Source organism: Mustela erminea, chromosome 10 (assembly GCF_009829155.1).
Source record: "Mustela erminea isolate mMusErm1 chromosome 10, mMusErm1.Pri, whole genome shotgun sequence".
Lineage (NCBI taxonomy): Eukaryota > Metazoa > Chordata > Mammalia > Carnivora > Mustelidae > Mustela > Mustela erminea.
Window position 1 is genome coordinate 51,321,405 of NC_045623.1, and position 27,690 is coordinate 51,349,094.

At 38.7% G+C, this 27,690-nt stretch overlaps 1 protein-coding gene across 5 annotated transcripts in view; it reads left to right on the top strand.

Moving 5' to 3' along the window:
* PTGER3 (prostaglandin E receptor 3) overlaps nt 1-27,690 on the top strand; it is a 198,924-nt gene that overhangs the window by 1,983 nt on the left and 169,251 nt on the right. Inside the window, exon 2 of one of the 5 annotated variants that reach the window (XM_032301839.1) lies at nt 9,321-11,149. The exons of the other annotated variants lie outside the window; for them this stretch is intronic. Coding sequence (XP_032157730.1) covers nt 9,321-9,365 — 45 coding nt within the window. The 3' untranslated portion in view covers nt 9,366-11,149. Of the gene's footprint in view, nt 1-9,320; nt 11,150-27,690 lie in introns of those variants that run through there. 5 annotated transcript variants of the gene reach the window in all.

Below are 27,690 nucleotides of genomic sequence, written 5' to 3' on the forward strand. Positions count from 1 at the left end.
AGAGTGACCTGGTCAATGTGGCAGAATTATAGTGGATTAAATATTGGACCTGGAAAGTTACTAGACAGTTGTGAAAAACTTCTGAAATCCATGGACACAGTTTTCAGAACCACTCTCAAATAGTTTTTCTTTCTGGTGATGAAATATACATAACATGAAATTTACCATTTTTAAGCGGGTGATTGAGTGGTATTAAGTATACTGACATTGCTCTGTACCGCATTTAGTTTTAAATTCCTCATATTTAAAAACAAAACCTTAGTTCCTCTTTCCCTCTCTCTCTCTCCCTTGCATTTGACCAAGCAGATATGCCAGAATACCTGTGTTTAACTGGTGCAGTATATTTAGAGTACAAGTCTTGGCTCCAAATCAGTGACACGTGGTGACAAGGAGAGCTATGTCGGGACCTAGCTGCTCACAAGTCACTGTGTGGTCACAGTTCTGCGTTCCAGGAGCTGGAACTCAGGCTGATGTCATCACCATGGCTTATCAAGACCAGCACCAATTTTAGGCATATTTACTTCTATGGTTGGGGGGTACGTCGGCGCCCAAACAGAAGGGAGAAAGAGTTCTAAAAAACAAACACTTTATGAATGTGGTAATTAGCATAACTTTAAAGACGGAGTATCTGAGTTTTTCACAGCTGTCATTTGAGACTGAGTTTGCTCTTATCACACACTTTATATCTTAAAAGAAATGCAATTAAATTACACAAATAAAATGCTTATCTATACAGCTAAGCTGAGGAAGAGAAACTATGTAGTGTGTTTTTATTTCATAATTTTGATTCTAATGTCACAAGCATGATAACTCTAAGAATTTAGATCAATTTTGAAAGTTGTAAGCTAGGATAGTAAAACTCACTCTCTTCAGAAAAACATATTTGGAACTACTCCTATTTAATTTCCGCATTCAAAAGATATTAACGGGCTTACAACTTTGTATCAGAGACTCTGTTGATTTATTTCTTATAAATACATTAAACTTAAAATGAAATAAATTTAACATGTAATCATATCAAAGAGGAGAAATTCATGGTTTCCAAAGTAGGTATTTTTTAAACCAAAGGAGATGGTTCTGTCTTCTGTTTTGTGCACCATTGAAGTTAAACCTTCCAATATTGTCAGAAAGATCTGCAGTAAAAAGTTATTGCAAAGAGAAGAAACTGGGAAAACTGCTTTCTTAGTAGGTTAGGGAATTGTAGGAATAAAAACACGAACTTAGTGAATTAAATTTTTAAAGTGTGTTAATGTTGAAGTGAAAGATCTTTTTTTACATCTGTTTTATAACTGTAGAAAAATATAGATTCCTTATTAGTTTTTGTTGAGTTGTGTGCAGGATACTAATCTAATTATTCACGCTTAACTTAAATGGGTCCTGAGTGTATCTTATTTTGAAGACTATCACAACTATAGTAATATTCAATGTTACTGCTGGAAAACTTAGCAAAGGATAGATACCGTTATAAAAAAACATCCAACCTGCAGTAAGTTTCTGCCACATAAATACTTAGAGGTTTATCTATGGTGGAAACAAAACTTTTTTACTTTTCTTTTTTCCAGAAACTTCACAAAATGTGAGATGTGAAATTGAGAATACAGTGGGAAATGATGTCGTTATGATAAATGAACTACAATTTGTGGTCACTTTATGTTTCTATGTGGCATCAAATCCTGTTGGAATCAACTAGTTGAGTCAGCAATGCAATTTATTTGACTTTTTATTATTATTTTATTTTTTATGAATCAAATTCACCAAATAGTCCAGGTATTAGACATTATAGCCAAGTTTCCAGAAACAGGAATCACCTCAGGGTGTTGTTCACCAAAAGTCATGACTACATCTTGTGTTGTTCCTCTGGTGTTTGTGTAATAGAGCGCTTGTGTAAACCTGACCCTCCCCAAACAGGTGGAATATAGCTAACACGGTCACTCTCTTAAAAATAGTAAATATATGGGGCACCTGCGTGGCTCAGTCTGCTTAGGGTTTACCCTCAGGTCAGGTCATGATACTGGGGTCCAGGAATCAGACCCATGTAGGGCTCTCTGCTCAGCGGGGAGTCTGCTTCTCCCTCTCCTTCTGCCCCTCCCCCTGCTCCTTCTCTCTCTCTCTCACTCTCTCCCTCAAATAAATATACATAAATCTTTAAAAAAAATAGTAAATATAAAACTAACATTGTGAAAAAGGAGGGCAGAGGACCAATGTTTCTCAACTACAACTTTGGAACTGGATAAAAGCAGCCATAGAAATTTCTGCCTTTAATCTTGAGCTTCCAAATTCTGCTCAGTATCCATAAATGTAAATAGGGATGCTTCAATTCAAGAAAATATTTCACAATGTGGATGTGACTTCTTTAAATTTAAGGAATAACTGATATATTTTGACAAATGAAACTTGCCTTAAATATACCACGTGTTATTATTATACAGGGTAGATTATTTACAGAGGTAACACTGTTTATAGTACAGAAAAGCATTATGGAATTGCTAATTTTCTCTGCCTGTAAATTTCTGCCTTATTTAGGATGTTGCTTCAGAGAAAATGATTACACATGTGAACTGGCCATTATGGAGGGAAAAAAAATCTCTATTATTTTTTTAAATTTTTATCTATTTGACAGACAGAGATCACAAGTAGGCAGAGAGGCAGCCAGAGAGAGAGGAAGAAGCAGGCTCCCTGCTGAGCAGAGAGTCTGATGTGGGGCTCGATCCCTGAACCCTGGAATCATGACCTGAGCCAAAGGCAGAGGCTTTAACCTACTGAGCCACCCAGGTGCCCCATCTCTAATTTGTTTTTATAAGAATTGAGTTTATTCAGAATTCTTTACTTTTTTGTTTATTGCAGTACATTTTAAGTACTGTGGAGAGGATATTAGGTAGAATTACTGAAAACTGGTGGAAGAGCTATAATCTGTTCAGAGAAGCAGAATCCCCACATTTATGAGTGAAACAATTAGAGGACAACGCAAGATTTGATGTAATTAGTGCCTTTGGTTCTGGGAGGAATGTCCGTCTGACCTTAGCAGTGTAGACTTCAGGGAAGAAGCGGGATGGCAGTGCTTGACCTTGCAGCTATGAGTTCCCCACGTGAGAGTTCCCCACAAACCAGAACAGAATGTGTCCACTAGAACCATGGGAAAAATGCTTTGAAAAGGTTTATGGGATCAGACTGAAGTTGTTAAGATGAACATGGGTTGAGGACAGCATTCTTTTGCCAGTCAACCATAGAACTTCTATTTTGAGTTTCTGAACAGGGGAGAAGGTTTGCAAAGATTGATATGGCTGTGGTGTGTAGATAGATTTGGACTGGAAAATGGAAAAGAGAGAATAGTTATGAGTTGCTTTTACAAGTCAGTTAGGGCTTTAGGGTAGAGACGGTGGGAAGAGATGAGTCAGAGAAGGAAAAGGAATAGAGAACTGAAGTTGTCAGAATGGTCAGTTTCTGTGATTGATTGAAAGATGTTTCTTGTGCATCTGTCCTCTTCACTGTGGTTAATATTTTCACATCCATTATACCATTTAACTGCATCCTGTAAGATTGCCAATATTTTCTACTATTTTCTCATTCAAAAAATGCAAGTATAAAGAATATTAGAACTAGCTATCATTAACTTTCAGCTTTTTTTGTTGTTGATTTTTTTGTTTTTGACAGGAATTCTAGCTGTAATAGTGGGCCCTGGGCAACTTATATGTCTTTTTATCTGTAAAGTTTGGAGGTCAGACCATTAGACATTTAAGATATTTTTCCCATTTATGTTATTCTCGTGTTCTCTTACTGGGAAGAATGATAGTTCAATACACAGGAATGGGAAACCTAGAAAGGAGACTGGATGGCCAGTTATTTTTTTTTGTAAGAACAGGCTCCTGAGTCACTAGGGTTTTGGACAGAGTACATATGGTGAAGGTGGATTATCTAAATGATATATCTAGAAACCAATATAACTTGAAGATTAATTATATAAATCATGGCTTAAAGAACACAGATTTTTTTTTATCTTGAGTATAACAGAGAGAGCCAAGAATTAAACAGTTCTTAAGCCATTCTATTTGAAGAAATTCAGATGGTCTAGACTTGTAACATAATTGTGACTCATTGGCTTTTCTCTTTTGAAAAAGGTGTAAAGGTCAAGAAATCAATTAAGAAAGTTTCCATGGGTTCAGTTTTCTGGGAATAACCTTCAGGAATATGTGCTGAACACATTTGTAACAGACAATGATTCCTCCAGGGGTGATGAATCCTCCCGGGGGTGATGAATCCTCCCGGATTGGTAGTAAGGGATTCTGCGTCATGTTTCAGCTTCTAGTTCTGGCCTTGCATTGCAGGGAGGTTGGGTGGGTAGTCCTCTCTTAAACTTCTTACATTTGTGTATTTTTTTCTGAAGATTTTATTATTTATTTGAATGACACAGAGAGAGAGAGAGAGAGAGAGCAGGGAAGGGTCAGAGGGAAAGAATCTCAAGCAAACTCCATGCTGAGCATGGACACCAACTTGGGACTCCATCTCAGGAACCTGAGATCATGAAGGGAGGAAACCAAGTCAGTTGCTTAACTGAATGGGCCACCTAGGTGCCCCACATTTGTGTAATATTTTTTCTAATACAACAGTGTTCCACATTTATTTCACTCATGCCTAAAGTTTCAAAGGTCTACAACTGTAGCATGTCAAATTTTGACTCTCCCATTTTCCTCAATTCCTTACATAGAGATAAGTAGGAAGTTTATATTTCAACTCCCTCCATACTTCTAGAGGATTATTAGATGGCCTCTCAAAGCACCCCTTTTTCCCTAGAAAATTCCAACTTCCATAGATTAAGGAAGATAACCAGAGGAGCCTGATTTTTCTTGGGGTTCCCCTTCTATTTTGACCCCTAAGTGTATGTCAATATTTTATAGTCATTTGTATGCAGAAATGACAGTTGGATGAGTGACTTCTTTAGCAAGGGGAGCACCACACACACATATAGAAGTAGAATTATGGAATGCAAGAAACCCTTTGTGCTCTTTACTCAGAACTCTCATCTCTCTATGTTTTCACTGGCCACTTCACTCTGCAGTTAACTGATAGCTGCCAAGTAGTCAGCCTTCCCGGATTGCCTAAGGTCTCAAGTTAGAAGTCAATTTGTTGGAAAAGACTTTCTTCACCCTCACCTGACCAAACGGGTGCTCTGGCCATTTGGTTCCATAGCACCTACCTTGCATTTCCCAGTCATAGTCTGAGTCACACTTTCCTGGACGTATTGGTTAATTGGCGTCCTGAGGCCGGGTGCAGTATCTGTCTTGTGTCTTGTGTCTTGTTCTTTTCCCTGCAACAGTCATAATTGCATGGCCATACAAGGTATATATACAAGGTGTATATACAAGGTATATAGTTATTGTTTGAATAACTAAGCACCTAAATCAGAAGACCCTATCTAGTCCCAGTTACATAAGCAATTGTGTGACTTTAGATAATTGTTATCTTTGTGAACTATTTACTTTCCTTTGGCAAAGTGGGAATAAAAACACCCACCCACCAATTTCACAGGATTGTAATGAAAACCAACATAAATCTTTGTGTAAATAATTGGGAATATCCCTTTAATATTATGAATACTACTATGATGTTTTACCGGATAATAAGGTTGATTTCTTGTGTCCAGATAAACCTTTCCCCCAAGAAACTGAAGAAAAGAGATAAGTGATGTTTCACAGCTCGATTAGTTGTAGTTCACTGGGGGAGAAAATGTGTGGTGCAGAAATGGAACTTTTCAGAAAAAAATAAAATAAGAAAAATGGTCAACTCAGGTGCATAAATTTTTACAAGGTAATAAAACTCATCCCTCCCCCTCTCCCCCTGCCACCATCTCTCCTCTGCGTTTTGTCAGCTCTGGAATCCTTTCCCCTTCATGGCTGACTGTTAATTAACTCTCTACATCTAAAACATGCTGTGTCTCATCTCCCTTTTCCCTAAACCTGGAAGTATAACCACTGCCTCACCCTCTGAAGACCTCTGCTTCAGGTCTAGAATGTGCCCCTGTTTTTCCAGTCAGAGACATTTTTGTATACCCCTACTTGTTCTCACACAAATGTTTAAGTCAAATGAATTGTGCATCTCATTATTGTTGTTAGTCATTATCCTGCAGACTTAAGAGTATGTTTGGTGACTCAGTTCTGATCTCTTCAGAAATGATCACTAATATCAACGCTAAACAGAATTTCCACCACTGACTCAAAGCCCGAGATTGTTTACACAATCCTTAAATGAGGCCAAGCGTGAGAATCACGGAGTTGTAAATTGTGTCACAATTAGACCAGGTCCTGACAAGGTATTAATGTTATTTGTAGTCTATAAATAGCACAGAGTATGATTTTCCCATCCAGTGGCCCTCCTAGACGGTCTCTTTGGCAACATTCTTAAGAAAGACATTTCACTGAGTGATTTTAGCACTTATTAAAAATGTATAATATTAGTTTACCAGTACCAATTTTTAAGATAGACATTTGAAGAACCATAAATTATTGACCCTCCAAAAAATCAAGTGTAATTTAATAAGACCTATTTTTCACTAATCTTTTGATATTTCTGAAAAATATTTGATTCCTGAAAGTAGATTTGATCTTTTCCCCCCTACTTTCCAAACTTTGTGAGTGTTATTTTCTGTGGTTGAGAATATGCTTCTATTGGTGTGACTCAGGGAAATTTGGAAAAAGAAATAGGTTGTTAGTGTGGAAAATGCTTAAAGAGAGATTATAAAACACAAGAAACATGTAGGGGAATTCACCTGACAGTAGGGAGGAGGTTTCACTGTGGTCTCGATGTAGGAAATTTCCCGGATAATGTCCTGCTACCCGCCACCTTGCGTGGGTCTGGTGGAGCGCACACCTGCATGCCTGTGCCTCAACAGTCCTAAGGCATGAGTGGCAGTTAGTGAGGAAATGTCCCCCTGACTCGTGAGCTCTCCTCTCTGCTTCATCAGAACAGAAGAAGGTGACTAGAGAAGTAAGTGAGGGAATAAGGCACCGGAAAGCAGAAGACCAGGATTCTGGTCTAGGCTTTACCACCACATGATGGAAGTCTGTTTATCTTCCTGGTTTTCCCTTCCTCATCAGTAAAATAAAAACCATTATCAATTCTAACCTTCCTTTCAGCTCTGACTTCCTGTGGCTTGAAATAGATAAAACTGTCCCTTGTGGACATACTGTATTAGACGCGTGAGGGGAACACCCAAAGACTTCCTCAGCAGAGGCGGAGATGTGTGTGCAAGAGGACCAAGTGTATCACACATTGTTTTATACAGTCATTCTATAACTATTTTTTGAGGGCTTGCTGTGTGCCTGCCATTCTGTTCGTCCCGGTTGTACCGTAGTGACCAGGGCTGACTCGTAGGACTGTCCGTGTTGAGCAGTTACGTAACTCTAGGGGGCACTGTCCACATTGTATTCCAGGTGAATGACACTTTCGTTAAGTGGTGTGCAATCTGTGCTCTACAATTTTCTTTCATGAAGCTTTCCACCTCCTGAGGTAGCAGACAATGAAGAAAAGTCATTCCAGTCAATAAATGTTACAGTATGAAGGGTCATTACCATGGTTGCTGTCACTGCCACATGGTGCTGCTGCCGCAGATGGGCCTTTTCTGGGCAGAAGGGCAGTGCTGCTGGTCTGCTGCTGGTCTGAGGTCCTGCTGGAGCACGTCGCTACCCAGGCTGTAGTAGGTCTGTGCTTGGGTGCCATTGTCAGAGAACAAATTAATCCACACCCATAAATACAGGTGTAAAGCTCAGCAGTAATTACCCAGAGGATAACCACTGTGCTACAGTTTATGGATCCAGAGGGCAGGTGGCCTCAGGACACATACAATGTGGAACCAGCCTTTTTGCGTCCTTCGTCTCCAGGTTGTACTCAGACCATCTCCTGACAAGTTTGCTTTTCCCTTCTGATGAATTTCCTTGTGAAACTTTCCATGTCTTTTCCCTCCAATGAATGTAGCTAAAGTCAATTTACTTGAAGTTTCTTAGCTTCACATCTTGGGAGAAGAGGTTAGTCTGTCAACCCTCCCCCAACCTTTTTCTTTCCAGAAAGCATGACGGTTTACCTCTTCCTAAGTGATCAGTGGTGTGTACCAGGAGTGTTATGTGGATTTTCTTGTTAAACCAATTTCCACTATGTGATCTACTCATTCTACATTTACCAGAGCAATTACTTCTTATTCTATGAGGTCTGCTCCAATGTGACTTGCTCTGTCCACCTGAATAGAGAAATAAGGTAGCTTCTACATTCCTCATGTATATCACTAAAACAATAAGCATGTTATGAAGGCAAGAAAAAGGTACTTTAAGAGAGTGTCAAAAGGGACTCCATCCCTTGCTGGGGTGTGGGTGGTTAAGGAAGTCTCTTAAAAAAATGTCACTTATGATGAATCGTGAAGGATTATACTTTGAGGACAAAAGAGCAGTGTGAGGAGTCACCAGGGTGGAAAGGAGCGAAAACGTTAGAGGAATGGACAGAAGGCCAGTGGATATATTGGAGCGAGTAAGAGTGACAGACCCTTCAAGGTGAGGCCAGGGAGGTGGGCAGGGCCAACCAAGCAGAACCCTGTGGGTTTTATTTGGGTGTTTACATTCTCATCTTAAGTATGATGGAAAACAGCTAAAAGGTTTGAGTGAGGGATTGATCATTGATCTGTTTTATGTATCCAGAAGTATTACTCTGTTGTTGCATCCTGAATTAGAGAGACAGGGTGTCATAGCCCACAAGTACCAAGGTCAGATGGAGATGTAGAGTCATTAGTAAAGAAAATTTCTTTCCCTTAAGTGTTGCTTGAAAAGAAGGGAGGGGCATAGTTTGACACAGAATTGGTGGGGTGGAGGAGGAGTTTGTGCAGATGCACAAAGGAAAAAATTGAACCAGGTGTGCTAGGAATGGTAAGAAAATCTGTTCTTGTTGACATATGTTTGAGCATGTGGAGAAATGTTATGAGTCAAACAGGGATTGAAGGATGAGGGAGAGAGGAGAGTATTGGTGGATTGCCTTGAAGATTAGAAATAGGAATTTGATATTTCATCTTAGGCAAGTTATATTGTTTTTCTATGCTCCTGTTCCGTATTTATAAAATAAGAGGGTTCACATTATAAAATCTCTTGGCTTATGAAGGCCATTTAGGAAAACAACTCATCTAATGTTTGATATCTTTCTAAAATATTCTTGGTGAGATTGTTTAAGCTTTGAACACTTTTACCTCTAGGAAATTTGTTGCTTTTCATGGGGTGCAAAGAATTCTCTTAGAGCCAAGTACTATGCTGGGCTCTATCTTATGAACAGTTGTTTGTTTTAATTTCTTACAGTTACCCCAAGAGGTAGACATTACTGGCTCCATTTACAGACAATGAAGAAATGAAAACTGAAAGAGATTGGGAGATATTCATTTAAGATAATAGAGCTAGTAAGTGGCCAACCTGGGAATCAAAGGACAAGCTCTTTTCTCTAAGCCATGGTAACTCAGATAGCTCAATTCATCTTGAGTTATTCTTTTTATTACAAAAATTTCAATTCCCTTATGTTGCTTGAATTGAAGTGTTGATAAAGATAAGAACTACTTAGAGACAATTTTTTTAAGTTTTATGATGCTTCTGTATTAGGTACCAAGGAGTTCCACTAAATTTATGAATGGCAAAATAACATGAAGTTACCTTGACGATGTCAGGGACAGAAGCCATGCTCTATCATTTAAGTTATATTCTACTGAATATTAGTTGTGTGCCAGGCTCCATGTTATAACCCATCAGAATGACGGTGTGCCCTTTTCCTTGCGAAATGCAAGGAATGTGTTGTCAGCTGGGTGACTGCCTAGAAATACTTGAGTTTGTGACTAAAAAAAAAAATAGTGTTATTTTCCATTGCCAATTTTCAACATAGGATCAAGGCTGAGGACCATTTAGAATTCATTTATCCATTCACACTTTCAGTGATTGGTGAATATTTTCTATCCACCAGGCATAGTACTAGTTGCTGAAACTATAGTAATGACATAGAGTAATGCCCTGCTCTCAAGGAACAGTAGAAGAAGAAAGTCAATCTAATAGGTATATTAGAAGTCAGATTGTGATAAACACTGCTAAGAAAACAAAGAAGCTTGATGTGATAGAGGAAGCCTAGGGAATTTCTTGTTTGTCAATCAAATTTCTTTGATTGTCAGAGAACAATGCCTCTGAGAGATAGCATTCTAGCTGAGACCTGAACGAAGGAAAGAACCAGGTATGGATGATCTACAGGAAGGACATTCTAGGCAGTGGGAACAGCAAAGACCTCACCTGGTGTGTTCGAGGGAGACAGAGTAGACTCGTGTGGCTGAAGGGAAGTGAGAAGGAGGGGGTGGAGTGCTATAAATTGAGGTCAAGAGACCATGCTGGGGCCAGACTAGATCAGGCCATACTAAGGAGTTTTGATGTTATTTCAAGAGAACACTATAAGGATTGAATAATGGGTGTGACATTATTGGATTTATGTTTTTAGAAGACCTTGGATTGCAGAAAGGCAAGAGCAGGGGCAGGGAGACCAGAGAGAAGGTACTGAAATTATCCAGGTGAGAGAGGGTGACAGCTGGAGAACTGGATGTATTCACACGAAGGGATTTGAGGATAGATTCTATAAGACATTCTAAAATGTCTTTAATCCCTGCCCATTGACTCTAACAAGAAATAGGGTCCTCTCTTCATCTCTGGGCCTCTGGTAGTAAGGTGGCTCTGTCCACAAAAGGGTTTCTTTCTCTTTGGCTCCTTAACAAGGAAGTGACTGCTGCAAACTTACACAGCTAATAATGGGCAGAGTCAGGATTAAGTTCTATCTAACGGTTGCTTTTCTTTTTCCCCCTGAGGCGTACATCAGGGTACTCACCCAGGGAAAGAGAAGTAAGTAAGTTTGCTTATGAAATAATAGGATGTCATAAGAATCATGATCCCCAGAAGAAGACCAAACTAAGCTTAAAAGGAGAGAGAGAGACAGAGAGACAGAGACACGGAGAACGTTGCTTGATTCACATAAATTGCAGGAGTGTCAAGGTTGGCGGTGGCCCTCTGGAAGACTAAAGCCAGGACTGTCTCCTTCCGTATCTTTCGTTTCTTGCCATGTGTCAGAATCCCCAATTCAGGCTCTTCTAAGGAAACAATTTAAGGCATAGGTTTACAGCTCATTCATTGGCCAAATCCTACGGTGTTTTTCTTTCTTTCTTTTTTTTTTTTTAAGCTTTTGGTTAATGGGTTTATATTTACAGTCTGCATGTGGGGGTTTCATTTTGCTTTCCTAGCAATACAATATTTCAGTGATTATGTCATCACAAAGCACTGTTTCAACATCTTTCTTTCGTCTTTATTATAATGTTTTTGTTTTGCAAATACAAGAAACAGTTATACATGACAAAAAATCTCAGGACCCTGCTTCATCTTCAAAGACTAATGTAAATTTTGTTAGGCCACACTTCAAGATTTAGGCTCAGAGAATTGTCCAGAAGTGAGGTAAGAGGGTAATATGAGGTTTACAGTGGAACAGAGGTGGCCATATGAGGCTCTGAAAGCTCACGCTCTGTTAACACTGTAATGAGATGCCCAGTGAAGAAAACAGTTCTTTTTGATGTTGCCATAAAGGGTGAATTGTAGTCTGGATTTGATGTTAATCTTGTAACTTTCTCTTTATAAATCAGTAGACGTGCTAACAGTGAACTTGCTGGGTGGCAGATTTTGAATTTATTAATGGTAGTAATTTCCTCCAAGAATAGACTGAGGATTTGCCTGGATCCAGAAGTAAATTTCTAAATGTTAGCTTTTGTTCTATAAAAGACATTAGGGTACATTTTGAATTTTTTCCCCTGTAGCATCTATTTCTAATTAAATTATGCTATAAATCAGGTTCAGGAAGCCTGGAAAAATCTTCTGACTTCAGAGTTCTAGTCTCTTCCCTAAACCGGATTCTTGATCACAAACAACAGATTCTGACTCCAAGCACATGGGACATATATCAAAAGGATATCCAGGGGTCATGGGGTCCATAAGAAGCTGTCAGACCACGTCTGGAAGATAGGCAGGGTCCCTAGGCTATTCTGGATTCTGAGCATCAGACCACATTGCCAAGGTCATGCTGCAAGACAGTTCGCTGCATGCGGCTGGGAGGCGCCATCCCAGAGCTCCCTTGTTTATGTCACTCTCTCAAACTCAGAGTCTTGGGTGCAAACCTAGCTGCTTTAGCTTAGGGCTTTTACCCCCTGGCTATCTCAAGAGGTCACCAGAAGAAGAATCAGGCCCCTGCGACATCTTGTTTTCAAGGTAGGAGGTGATAGTGTGTAGTTAAGTGCTGGAATTTCTCTCTCAGAATATGCAGAAAAACTTCTTCAGACTTGAGGCATTAAGAAGAGGAACAGGTATGGATTCATTGTTACCATCAAATTCATTTTTAGAAACACTGTGACAGTAACAATGTATCTTTTAAGCCCTTGTGTGCCTCCATATGTGTGTGTGCCTCCATATGTGTGTGTGCCTGTCACTTAATGGGCTGGAGTGGAAAGAAGACCGAAGGACAAGAAGCCGAAGAGATGCACAAAACAAAAAGACATAGTTCCTGAATGCCTGCTGTGTGCCAGTACTTGAGAATTACTGTTAAGATATTATTCACAGACCTGTACCCCTGGGGATAGAGTATTATGCCTCCATCAGAAAGGATGAATACCCAACTTTTGTAGCAACATGGACGGGACTGGAAGAGATTATGCTGAGTGAAATAAGTCAAGCAGAGAGAGTCAATTATCATATGGTTTCACTTATTTGTGGAGCATAACAAATAGCATGGAGGACATGGGGACTTAGAGTGGAGAAGGGAGTTGGGGGAAATTGGAAGGGGAGGTGAACCATGAGAGACTATGGACTCTGAAAAACAATCTGAGGGTTTTGAAGGGACGGGGGGTGGGAGGTTGGGGTACCAGGTGGTGGGTATTATAGAGGGCACGGATTGCATGGAGCACGGGGTGTGCTGCAAAAATAATGAATACTGTTATGCTGGAAATAAAGAAAAAAAAATAAAAATTAAAAAAAAAAGATATTATTTAATTGAATCTTCACAACAGTTTATCAGTGTGGTGTTCTTCTTTCCTGTTTTTCGGTTGCACATTCTAAGATTCCAAGGATTATACAATTTTCCCCAATTATACCCCTAGAAATTGGTAGAAATGAGGCTTTTTGTGCTATAATGTTTTGTTTCATATTAGTTGTCTCTACTTTTATTGGTTTACTAAAACACTGTCCTAATACTTCATTGAAATTGCACAAAAAAAGAACAGAATGAAGGAGAACAGTAAAAAAAAAAAATCACACAAGTTGGCTGGGTCAGATAATCACAGGGATTAACGATTTCCTGCAGAATCTTATTGATCCATTAATTGACTGGCCTTCTTAGCAACTTGGGTTTTGGGAAAATACTCTGCAAATCCCTGTAGAAGGTGAGAATTTTCACTTGTCCTGCAATAGACTCTCCAAAGGTTCTATTCACCACGGTACCTACAACATGGGAGGGGTTTCTGTAAAGGTGTGACATCAGTTTCAGCCAGTGGTCTGTCTTTTCAGGCTTAGAACACTCATGCAGTGATAGTTTTACTAGGCAAACATTTTCCAGCAAGTACAATTCACAAATATTATTCTTTTCACCGAACTATTTATAAAACAAATAAAACTGTTTATTGAGTTCTCTTTGCTTAGTGGGAAAGTGTTTGACTACAGTCAAACTCAGAAAATTTGTTTTGACAAGTTTTAAAACTTGCAGCATGATATAGTGCAATTGGGAGTCTTGCAAACCTGCTTTCATCTTTTTTTGCCTTATAATTGTGGAAAAGAGAAAGAGTCCCGGCAAACGAACTTCAGTGTGCTCACAGGGACTCGCTCACAAGGAATTCAGGCATAGTACTATCCAGCATCCTCTCTCCCAGATTAAAAGGCTTCAGATTCCTTAGTTTAATCCTTAGGATCTCCTGAGTTTGGTCTCACCTACTATTCATTTTCTACCCCCCACCCCCAGCATCCTTAACTTAAGTCATCAAGGTCAATCTGCAGTTCCTAGGATGATTCACACAATTTCCCACTCAGCAGTAGGAACTCTGTCTCTCAGAACTCTCCAGAAGTATCTGCTATTTTAGGGGGCAAAACTTCCCTGATCCTGGAGACAGATTTCAATGCCTTACCCTCTACTCCATAGTGTCTGTGTATACCTTGATCACTTCATTATGCACAGTTGTATTTACAGTTGTCATAATATTTATTATGGCAATGAAGACTATTGTCCACAGTAGACAAATGCTTACTTTATAGGAGGCACAGTACTAAGCATTTCACAGACATCATCTCATTACATTCTGTCAACAACATTGAAAAGATACGGCTATCTCCTTTTTCAGAGGAGGAAAGCAGTTTTGAGATGTTAAGTCACTGTCCCAGATACATGGCCAACAAAAAGCAGAGCTGACTTTCAAATCCCGTTTTGCCTGCTGTTATAGTCTATGTGATAAATGACCAAATTGTACGGTCTCCCTCTTGTTAATATTCATTTATTTGTCTTATTCACTGTACACTGTAAAGTGCTTAAGAACAGAGACTTTACCTTACTAATTTATACATTTTCCTGGCCCATAGCAACCACTCAATAAGTGATTGTGGGACAAATGGAAAAAAATGAAGTTGTAATGAAGTGAAAAAGACACTAGATTTGGAATCAGAATATCAATGTATAAATCCCGGCCCTTAAAGTTTTACATAAATTACATGGATTTAATCTTCTCATAAATCCTTCAAGGCGTATGGTATCTATCTCTTTATTTTATTTTACTTTACTTATTCACTTGATGGGGGAAGCAACTTGCTTTAAGGTCCAGAGTTTGCAAATTGTGTTGAGCAAATCAAACCCAAGTATTTCTGATGCCAGAGCTACCAAGACAGCTGTGTCTAATTAGAGTATTGTGTACTATTTATGCAGTACAACTTGTGAGCATTTTAGAAAACATACCTTTTCTGTTATGTGTTACTTTTATTTTTCCCTGTTGTTAGTAATAACAAGCCTTAGAAAGATTAAAAACTACCTTCAGGATAGACAAGAATGGGAGACATAACATTGTTTTTGTAATGGAAGAGAGAAGTTAATTAGAAGCAGCGGGTGGAAGCATTAGAAACCGCTACTCTAATGTCTGGTGTCCAAAGCAGGGAAAACAAAAAAGGATGTTTAGGAAGGTGCCCTGGGGATAACAACGAAACAATGAGGAATTTTAGCAACAATGGGGAAACAGTAAAAATAACAAAGGAAAAAACAATACTTCAAAAGTTGCTCAAAGGTTTTTTTAGTACGATTATTTTGCCTTCAGTTGTTATGAGAAATGATATATTGCCTTCAGAATAGTGAAACCTGACTGCAAATCCAGAGTGAGGGCAGCCTTCAGAGTTGGTTAATCCAGAATTTAGCATTGTTATCAAGGACCAAGACTTGTCCTGGTTTTTTTTTTGTTTTGTTTTTTTTTTTTTTTTTTTTTTTGCAGTCTGCAGTATTGGCCTCATCCTGGTGATGGCTTGTTCCTCTCAGGTTTTAGAAAGATCGGTAGTACAGCATCTTTCCTCCCCTTACTCCCCGCTTCGATCCAGATTCACTTTTCATGGTTTCAGTCAACCATGGTCTAGAAGTTCTAGAAGTGGATGATCCTCCTTCTGATGTATTGTCAGGAGGTCAGTAGTAGCCTAACGCTATGTCACAATGTTTACATCACTGACCTCACTTCATGTCATCATATGACATGTCTTCATTTCATCATCTCACATCATCACAAGAAGAAGGGAGAGTACAGTACAGTAAAGTATTGTGAGACAGAGAGACCACAGTGACATAAATTTTATTATAGTATGTTATTAAAATTATTATATTTTATTATTAGTTATTATTAATTTCCTACTGTGCCTAACTTATAAATTCAACTATCATAGGTATGTATAAATAGGGGAAAACATAGTACATATGGGTCTCGTATTATCTGTGGGTTCAGGTATTCACTGAGTGTCTTGGAATGTATCCCCTGTTTACTTTTGGGGACTAGTGTACATGGTTTCTAATTCACTTCTAACAGGAGTAAGAAGCTGTGTTTTTCTATGGCTCACTCCTAAAAATGTAGAAACTTTCCCCCAGATACCCTCAGGGCACTTGCTCTTGTATCTCATTGCGTAGTAGGGGATCCCATCATCAACCCAGATCCAGACACATTCTAGTATATAGCGATGAGGTCAGCTCTGGAGTACCTAGACTCTGATAAAAATACATGTACTGATGATAAGGGGAGATGGAAGAATGGATGTTGGATAGGCAGCCAATAGTAGACACTACAGTGATGAGATCAGTGCAGTTTAATTGAAAGAATATATGTGAAAGGCCCTCAAAAAGTATAAAGCCCTGAGGGGACCTGGGTGGCTCATTCAGTTAAGTGTCCAATTCTTGATTTCAACTCAAGTTGTGATCTTAGTGTTGTGAGACTGAGCCCTGCATTGGTTCCATGCTAAGTGTGGAGTCTGCTTAAGATATTCTGTCTCTGAGTCAATTATCAAATGGTTTCACTTACTTGCGGAGCATAACAAATAACACAGAGGACATGAGGAGATGGAGAGGAGAAGGGAGTTGAGGGAAATTGGAAGGGGAGATGAACCATGAGAGACTCTGGGCTCTGAAAAACAGCCTGAGGGTTTTGAAGGGGCGGGGGGTGGGAGGTTGGGGGAGTCAGGTGGTGGGTATTATGGAGGGCACGGATTGCATGGAGCACTGGGTGTGGTGCAAAAACAATGAATACTGTTATGCTGAAAAGAAAAAAAAAAAAGATATTCTCTCTCTTTCTCCCTCTGCCTCTCCCTCCCAGCTCACACATGCACGTGCACTAAAGCCCTAGACCTGCATTATCCATTGTGGTAACCACTAGCCACATGTGGTAACTGGACACTTGAAATGTGGCAACTCCAAATTGAGAGTGTAAAATATACATCAGATTTTGAACAGTATGTACAAAAAAGTATGATATCTTAATAATTTTTATATTGATTATATATCAAAATAGCATTTCAGATCTATTTGGTAAATTAAAATATATTACTAACATCGATTCTACATGTTTCTTTGCTTCTTTTAAATGCAGTTACTATAAATCTTATTTGTGGCTCTCATTTGTGGCTTGAATTGTATTTCTTTTGGATAGAGCTGCATTAGGCCATTGACTTTCCAATTGTTTCAACTGGAGAAACTATTTCAAAAAGTCTCTGTAGAGAAACAGACAAAAACAGAACTGCTCTGGTCCAATGGGGTAGGGAGCTGAAAATGCCGATAAGATCTATTCACCAATTCCTGCAAAAGCATTTATGAAAATACTTACATCAAATACAGGTTTTAAAATGAAATCAGATAGTAAGAGGAATAGTTTTATAATTACTTGCTTAAGATCTTCCCTAGGAAGCTAAATAGTGCAGTAAAATGCCTTCATGGAACTCACATGTTAAGGAGAGAGGAAGCCAATGGGTTCCGTTGTTGGGATTTGGTTATCTTCTCTTAGGAACCTATAGTCTTCAGAGGAGTTTGGCTTCTGAGTCATGTGAAAAATTGGTTTCTTTCTCATGTTTGCTTTCTTCTGGTTCCCATTAGTTACTGTGCTCTTGGACCAAATGGTATAAATCCAACTAAGCCAACAGATGAGATAAAAGCAGCCTAAGGGGACAAACCATAGAAGAGGAACAGGTTACAAGTTTCCATTTTCCTATATCCCATGTAATTGTGAGTTCAGTCTTCTTTAAACTTTCCTCAAACCTGGTACAAAATTGTAAGTGCTAACTGTACTTTAAGTGATTTTATAAAGTCTGACTTTCTGAAAACAAAAAGCACAATCTTTTCAGAAGAACAATTTGAAAAATAAAATTTATCATTTATAAGTAAATAACACAGGCACTTGATAGTTTTTACCTGCCATATATGTGGTGCCTGAAAGGAAGGTGTGATCGTGAAGATGTATTATGAGACAGCTACAGAAATCTCGAGGAGTAATGGAGTTAAAGAGGGAACTGTGTCTCTCCATGGGCATAACAAGTTGCCATTCTGTGGCGTCATGGCCACATTCTTCCTAATTGGAATCCATGTACTTGGGAGGCAACAGTGAGGGGTGTCTTTTATGCTTCCTTTTAATACTTAAGTCTGAAAAAGAATAACAAATAGTAACAATATTTATATAGCAGTTATATAGTCAGTAAGTCTGAGTCTTTTACCATTTGCTATATGCCTTCATACCTGTTAATGAAGCAGAGCAGTGAGCTCAGTGGGATAAGGAAATCGATGTTTGCAATGCTGATTCTTGGCAGACCCAGAAGGAAAAAGGGTCAGCAGGAATGTTGGTTGCAGCTTTTTTCACACAAGCAGGAAAAATGCAGGTTAAACTCCGTTAACACAGTTCTCTTTAGAAAGGTTTAGGCATTGGAGACAGACCATCCTGTCATGACTGGGAAATCACAGAATGTTCTTTTTAATGTCAAAGAAAAAGTGATGCCAAAACATTAAGCCCCTTCCGTTGTGGATCTGGCACTGCATATTTACTTAAGCCCTGTTTACAGTCAACACCGCAAGGGTTAACTATAAAGAAAGCTCGTAAATTTTATGAGGGTGTGTTTGGTATTGGGGAAAAAGAAAACGAATTAAATGTAATGTTAGAAAGTTCCTGTGCTGATGCTGACTAGAAGCCTAACATTGGCAGAGAATTTTACAAGTAAATTAAACTACTATTTTAAAAAAATTAAATTTTTATTGATGTGTTATCTGTTAGACTTTGAAGGGTATTTTAAATATGTATTATAATATACATATAAGGTACAGTCTCATATTCATGGGCAAGAATTCTCTAAGGAAGGAGCACTGGAATCCTATGTAACACTTTTTATAATAACAGAAATTTGACTTACTATAAACTGATAACAAATAGCTTTATTAAAGACTGTGATAATATGCATGTCTTATTTTTGTTTTGAGGTATATTTCAAGAAAAATTGTTATTAAATACACAAAAATTCTTCCCTTCTTAGAGTGATAATAGATGTACTTGAAGTCCATTAGTCCCTTAATTGAAGCTGTTATCCTGGCTAATTATAACAGAAACAACAACAACAACAAAAAGACCTGAATAGGGATAAATATTTCATTTGTACATTAGATAAAAATTCTAGAATCTGGTACCCCCAAATGGGAGGGGGTACTCTTTGTACCATTCATTCGTTAATTCAAAAATATTTATAAATTTACAATGTAATATATTCTGTGCTAGGTGCTTCCTCAGATACACCTGAAAGGACCAAAATAGTCCCTAGTTTTCTAACAATGTTGATCTATGAAGAGAAACTGACATTAAAAGCAGCAACAATGTAAAAGGATAAGGGATGATAAAGGAAATAAAGAATTTGGGGAGTCTATATTAAAACTTACCCACTAGGTTTTTGGCAAGGGAAACACCAGATAAATTGACATTTCAAGTCAATTCAAGTCAACACAAAAAATAAGTTGGAATTAGTCAAGTAGAGAAGGGAATAACAGTTATAATAAGACTTAGGGGTCCACATTTGTAGAAGTTTAGAAGCAAGATGAACTTGTAAAGAACTCAGAGAAGTTCAAGGTGATTGGAATATAGATTTGAGGGTAAAGAGTGCTGAGAATTTAGGCTAGTGAGCTCAGCAGGGTGATGATTCTTGAACGCTCATTTAAAGGTTTCACTCAGGGCAATGAGAAGCTGTTGAACTTTTCAAAATGGAATAACACAGTAAAATTTCTATTTTAGGAGCATCCTTTTTAGGCAGCATGGAGGGGATCAGAATGGAGGGTCAAAAAATCATGTAGTGGACTATTGTGGTAGTTCAGACAAGAGATGGTGGTGGTCTGGGTTTAGGGTCCATGGGAATGGAGTTGAGAGAAATTATAGATTTAAAAATGTATTAGTTAATGGGAGAGAGACTTTGTGATTGATTAGACATGAGGACTATGGATAATGAGGCAGAATGGGGAGAGAAATGTGCGCGCACAAGAGAAATGAATCGAGATGAATCAAGGATAAATCTTAGGCTTCTGTTTTAGAGAGCTGGGTTCACTGAAATTGGGAAGATTGGTAGAGAAGCAACTTTGAGGAAGATAATGTCAGTTTTGAGACTATTGAATTTGATGTGAGACATCTAGGCAGAACTCTGCTATAAGTAGCCAGTTTAATCAGTCTGGAGCTCAGAGAAGAGGTATAGCCTATAGTGCAAAGATGGATTTTGAAGTCATTGGGGTAGAAGAGGTCACCTACTGAGTTTATGCAGAGAAAGAAGGGGAGGCAACCTTCCGTTATTTAAGATAGGACCCCAAAATGCCAACATTTTCAGGATGGGTAGAGAAACAGGATCCATAAAAAGACTGCAAAGGATCATCCAGAAAGGTAGCAGAGAAATTAGTAAGAAACTGAAGTCAAAATGGCACATTGAATATTTGGGAATATTTGGGAAATAGCAAGCTGTACCTTTGGCAACCTGGTTCTTAGGGAAGAGAATGTTTCTAGAAAGGCTTGTAAGTGTGTAGTGGATTTTGAAACCTTGTTGGTGGCCTTGGGAACAGTGCTTCTTAAGGATCTGTGGGCACTCAGGCCACACGTTAGTAGGTTTAAGAATAAATGCGAAGATAAGGAAGTAGACAACTCTTTTGAGAATTCAGCTATAACTTGTGGAGCTTTATAGGTAGGGAGGTGAGATTTCTGCAGAAGGTTTTATTTTCTCAAGGTAGGAGAAATTTAGATATGTTATTATGATACTTGGGAAGAGCCAAAGTTAAAGTTAAAAGAACGAGATAACTGAAAACAAATAAGTCCTTTGACATTCATGATGGATGAGATCCAGGGCACAGATAGAGTCTTAGGTAGATGGGACACCTCTTCTGTTTGAACAAGAGGCAAGGAGGAACAGATGCTAAACTTGGTGGTGAGAAGGTGAGAAGCTTCTAAGTAGTTTGTGAGGTGAAGGACAGTGGAGAATGGGTGAGATAGCAACTGTGGTGAATGGAAGAGAGAGAGAGAGGTGACTAGGGAACGAGACAAGGTTGGAAGATTGGGGACCATGAATAGAGAGAGACCCCAACCTGCCCATAATCCCTGGTGTTCATCCCAAGTACAAGATGTGCCTATGTAGATCCTCCTATGAGATCCAGTCCTCCCATAGCATAGCTCCAGAAGAGAGTGTCATTTTGACATGAGATCAGGTTAAATAAGAATTTATCGCATCGGGTTAGAACCACAGTCAGTCTGCACTGCTCACAGGCTGTGGCGCAGGAAGGGATTCCTTGGCATGTGGTGACTGTGCTATCCATGAACCACAGAAGCCAGTAATTGGCCGCCAAACATCACATTCCCTTTAATAAGCCATAACGAACTGATGATTAAGTTAAATGTTTTGATCAGTTATAGAGTGTCAGACTGTTTGCCTATTGATTGTTAAATTAGGAAACATCGACTACCTAAGAATCCAACCAGACATGACCATATAATGGTTCCAGGGTGGATTGTGACAATAATATTTCGCCAATCAACTATTTCATATGTTTATTGTTTACATTGAAACTTCCAGCTACCCTGCATGTAATGCTTCTCTTGCAAGTGTGTCAAAACACATTTCTTGTGGAGAATTTGGAAAACAAAGAAAAATAGAGAAGAAAATAAAAATTACCCTAATTCCCACCTGGAGATGTTTTTTAAAATTGGATGATTCTATGTAATAAACTTTTTTATTTTTTACTCTCAACATCCTGAATATTTCTTCATGTTATTAAATATTTTTCAAAAATGTCATTTTAAATGGCACCATTGAAATACATATATATTATGCAAATCAGTGGTTGTCCCATAATTTAAACTGTCCTCTGTGCCTTACTGTTGGCCTTTACAGTTTTCCTAATTTTCTTTTGAGGTGAATATCTGTACACAAAACAGCCCACATCTCCGATTGCTTCTTTAATCATTTAGCTACTCTTTAAAAAAATGTTTTTTGAGTATAGTTGACATACAATGTTACATTAGTTTCAGGTGTACAGCATAGTGATTGGACAAGTTTATACGAGATGCTGTACTCACTACAAGTATAGCTACCATCTGTCAGCATACAACACCGTCATTGTCACTAACACTGTGGATCTCTGAGTCGGTGACAGGATTCAGCATGTTGGGTTTAAATGAAACTGTGTTTTGGCAGAAAAAAGAAAACTATCTTAAATTTAAATATTTGCAAGGATGAATGTTCTTTAAATGTTGATAAAGGCATATTTTCTGGACTTTCGCTTGACTCCGGAGATATAAAGGTGTAAAATGTAATACAGTTCACCCTTCTGACATGTATGTCACAAAGCTCATTTATTTTCTATAATTCAAGGAATAAATACTTTTTTTTTTTAAATTCTCTATCTGTAGAGTAGTTGTTTTTTTATTTTTTATTTTTTATTTTTATTTCCAGCATAACAGTATTCATTATTTTTGCACCACACCCCGTGCTCCATGCAATCCGTGCCCTCTATAATACCCACCACCTGGTACCCCAACCTCCCACCCCCCGTCCCTTCAAAACCCTCAGATTGTTTTTCAGAGTCCATAGTCTCTCATGGTTCACCTCCCCTTCCAATTTCCCCCAACTCCCTTCTCCACTCTAAGTCCCCATGTCCTCCATGCTATTTGTTATGCTCCACAAATAAGTGAAACCATATGATAGTTGACTCTCTCTGCTTGACTTATTTCACTCAGCATAATCTCTTCCAGTCCCGTCCATGTTGCTACAAAAGTTGGGTATTCATCCTTTCTGATGGAGGCATAATACTCTATCCCCAGGGGTACAGGTCTGTGAATCACCAGGTTTACACACTTCACAGCACTCACCAAAGCACATACCCTCCCCAATGTCCATAATCCCACCCCCTTCTCCCAAAACCCCTCCCCCCAGCAACCCTCAGTTTGTTTTGTGAGATTAAAAGTCACTTATGGTTTGTCTCCCTCCCAATCCCATCTTGTTTCATTGATTCTTCTCCTACCCACTTAAGCCCCCATGTTGCATCACCACTTCCTCATATCAGGGAGATCATATGATAGTTGTCTTTCTCTGCTTGACTTATTTCGCTAAGCATGATACGCTCTAGTTCCATCTATGTTGTCGCAAATGGCAAGATTTAATTTCTTTTGATGGCTGCATAGTATTCCATTGTGTATATATACCACATCTTCTTGATCCATTCATCTGTTGATGGACATCTAGGTTCTTTGCATAGTTTGGCTATTGTGGACATTGCTGCTATAAACATTCGGGTGCATGTGCCCCTTTGGATCACTACGTTTGTATCCTTAGGGTAAATACCCAATAGTGCAATTGCTGGGTCATAGGGCAGTTCTATTTTCAACATTTTGAGGAACCTCCATGCTGTTTTCCAGAGTGGCTGCACCAGCTTGCATTCCCACCAACAGTGTAGGAGGGTTCCCCTTTCTCCGCATCCTCGCCAGCATCTGTCATTTCCTGACTTGTTTATTTTAGCCATTCTGACTGGTGTGAGGTGATATCTCATTGTGGTTTTGATTTGTATTTCCCTGATGCCGAGTGATATGGAGCACTTTTTCATGTGTCTGTTGGCCATCTGGATGTCTTCTTTGCAGAAATGTCTGTTCATGTCCTCTGCCCATTTCTTGATTGGATTATTTGTTCTTTGGGTGTTGAGTTTGCTAAGTTCTTTATAGATTCTGGAAACTAGTCCTTTATCTGATATGTCGTTTGCAAATATCTTCTCCCATTCTGTCAGTTGTCTTTTGATTTTGTTAACTGTTTCCTTTGCTGTGCAAAAGCTTTTGATCTTGATGAAATCCGAATAGTTCATTTTTGCCCTTGCTTCCCTTGCCTTTTGCGTTGTTCCTAGGAAGATGTTGCTGCGGTTGAGGTCAAAGAGGTTGCTGCCCGTGTTCTCCTCAAGGATTTTGATGGATTCCTTTCGCACATTGAGGTCCTTCATCCATTTTGAGTCTATTTTTGTGTGTGGTGTAAGGAAATGGTCCAATTTCATTTTTCTGCATGTGGCTGTCCAATTTTCCCAGCACCATTTATTGAAGAGGCTGTCTTTTTGCCATTGGACATTCTTTCCTGCTTTGTCGAAGATTAGTTGACCATTGTGTTGAGGGTCTATTTCTGGGCTCTCTATTCTGTTCCATTGATCTATGTGTCTGTTTTTGTGCCAGTACCATGCTGTCTTGATGATGACAGCTTTGTAATAGAGCTTGAAGTCCGGAATTGTGATGCCACCAACGTTGGCTTTCTTTTTCAATATCCCTTTGGCTATTCGAGGTCTTTTGTGGTTCCATATAAATTTTAGCATTATTTGTTCCATTTCTTTGAAAAAGATGGATGGTACTTTGATAGGAATTGCATTAAATGTGTAGATTGCTTTAGGTAGCATAGACATTTTCACAATATTTATTCTTCCAATCCAGGAGCATGGAACATTTTTCCATTTCTTTGTGTCTTCCTCAATTTCTTTCATGAGTACTTTATAGTTTTCTGAGTATAGATTCTGTGTCTCTTTGGTTAGGTTTATTCCTAGGTATCTTATGGTTTTGGGTGCAATTGTAAACGGGATTGACTCCTTAATTTCTCTTTCTTCTGTCTTGCTGTTGGTGTAGAGAAATGCAACTGATTTCTGTGCATTGATTTTATATCCTGACACTTTACTGAATTCCTGTATAAGTTCTAGCAGTTTTGGAGTGGAGTCTTTTGGGTTTTCCACATATAGTATCATATCATCTGCGAAGAGTGATAATTTGACTTCTTCTTTGCCGATTTGGATGCCTTTAATTTCCTTTTGTTGTCTGATTGCTGAGGCTAGGACCTCTAGTACTATGTTGAATAGCAGTGGTGATAATGGACATCCCTGCCGTGTTCCTGACCTTAGCAGAAAAGCTTTCAGGTTTTCTCCATTGAGAATGATATTTGCGGTGGGTTTTTCATAGATGGCTTTGATGATATTGAGGTATGTGCCCTCTATCCCTACACTTTGAAGAGTTTTGATCAGGAAGGGATGCTGTACTTTATCAAATGCTTTTTCAGCATCTATTGAGAGTATCATATGGTTCTTGTTCTTTCTTTTATTGATGTGTTGTATCACATTGACTGATTTGCAGATGTTGAACCAACCTTGCAGCCCTGGAATAAATCCCACTTGGTCGTGGTGAATAATCTTTTTAATGTACTGTCGAATCCTATTGGCTAGTATTTTGTTGAGTATTTTCGCATCTGTGTTCATCAAGGATATCGGTCTATAGCTCTCTTTTTTGGTGGGATCCTTGTCTGGTTTTAGGATCAAGGTGATGCTGGCCTCATAAAATGAGTTTGGAAGTTTTCCTTCCATTTCTATTTTTTGGAACAGTTTCAGGAGAATAGGAATTAGTTCTTCTTTAAATGTTTGGTAGAATTCCCCCGGGAAGCCGTCTGGCCCTGGGCTTTTGTTTGTTTGGAGATTTTTAATGACTGTTTCAATCTCCTTACTGGTTATGGGTCTGTTCAGGCTTTCTATTTCTTCCTGGTTCAGTTGTGGTAGTTTATATGTTTCTAGGAATGCATCCATTTCTTCCAGATTGTCAAATTTGTTGGCGTAGAGTTGCTCATAGTATGTTCTTATAATAGTTTGTATTTCTTTGGTGTTAGTTGTGATCTCTCCTCTTTCACTCATGATTTTATTTATTTGGGTCCTTTCTCTTTTCTTTTTGATAAGTCGGGCCAGGGGTTTATCAATTTTATTAATTCTTTCAAAGAACCAGCTCCTAGTTTCGTTGATTTGTTCTATTGTTTTTTTGGTTTCTATTTCATTGATTTCTGCTCTGATCTTTATGATTTCTCTTCTCCTGCTGGGCTTAGGGTTTCTTTCTTGTTCTTTCTCCAGCTCCTTTAAGTGTAGGGTTAGGTTGTGTACCTGAGACCTTTCTTGTTTCTTGAGAAAGGCTTGTACCGCTATATATTTTCCTCTCAGGACTGCCTTTGTTGTGTCCCACAGATTTTGAACCGTTGTATTTTCATTATCATTTGTTTCCATGATTTTTTTCAATTCTTCTTTAATTTCCCGGTTGACCCATTCATTCTTTAGAAGGATGCTGTTTAGTCTCCATGTATTTGGGTTCTTTCCAAACTTCCTTTTGTGGTTGAGTTCTAGCTTTAGAGCATTGTGGTCTGAAAATATGCAGGGAATGATCCCAATCTTTTGATACCGGTTGAGTCCTGATTTAGGACCGAGGATGTGATCTATTCTGGAGAATGTTCCATGTGCACTAGAGAAGAATGTGTATTCTGTTGCTTTGGGATGAAATATTCTGAATATATCTGTGATGTCCATCTGGTCCAGTGTGTCGTTTAAGGCCTTTATTTCCTTGCTGATCTTTTGCTTGGATGATCTGTCCATTTCAGTGAGGGGAGTGTTAAAGTCCCCTACTATTATTGTATTATTGTTGATGTGTTTCTTTGATTTTGTTATTAATTGGTTTATATAGTTGGCTGCTCCCACGTTGGGGGCATAGATATTTAAAATTGTTAAATCTTCTTGTTGGACAGACCCTTTGAGTATGATATAGTGTCCTTCCTCATCTCTTATTATAGTCTTTGGCTTAAAATCTAATTGATCTGATATAAGGATTGCCACTCCTGCTTTCTTCTGATGTCCATTAGCATGGTAAATTCTTTTCCACCCCCTCACTTTAAATCTGGAGGTGTCTTCGGGCTTAAAATGAGTTTCTTGGAGGCAACATATAGATGGGTTTTGTTTTTTTATCCATTCTGATACCCTGTGTCTTTTGACAGGGGCATTTAGCCCATTAACATTCAGGGAAACTATTGAGAGATATGAATTTAGTGCCATTGTATTGCCTGTAAGTTGACTGTTACTGTATATGGTCTCTGTTCCTTTCTGATCTACCACTTGTAGGCTCTCTCTTTGCTTAGAGGACCCCTTTCAATATTTCCTGTAGAGCTGGTTTGGTATTTGCAAATTCTTTCAGTTTTTGTTTGTCCTGAAAGCTTTTAATCTCTCCTTCTATTTTCAATGATAGCCTAGCTGGATATAGTATTCTTGGGTGCATGTTTTTCTCGTTTAGTGCTCTGAAAATATCATGCCAGCTCTTTCTGGCCTGCCAGGTCTCTGTGGATAAGTCAGCTGCCAATCTAATATTTTTACCATTGTATGTTACAGACTTCTTTTCCCGGGCTGCTTTCAGGATTTTCTCTTTGTCACTGAGACTTGTAAATTTTACTATTAGGTGACGGGGTGTGGGCCTATTCCTATTGATTTTGAGGGGCGTTCTCTGAACCTCCTGAATTTTGATGCTCGTTCCCTTTGCCATATTGGGGAAATTCTCCCCAATAATTCTCTCCAGTATACCTTCTGCTCCCCTCTCTCTTTCTTCTTCTTCTGGAATCCCAATTATTCTAATATTGTTTCATCTTATGGTGTCACTTATCTCTCGAATTCTCCCCTCGTGGTCCAGTAGCTGTTTGTCCCTCTTTTGCTCAGCTTCTTTATTCTCTGTCATTTGGTCTTCTATATCACTAATTCTTTCTTCTGCCTCATTTATCCTAGCAGTGAGAGCCTCCATTTTTGATTGCACTTCATTAATAG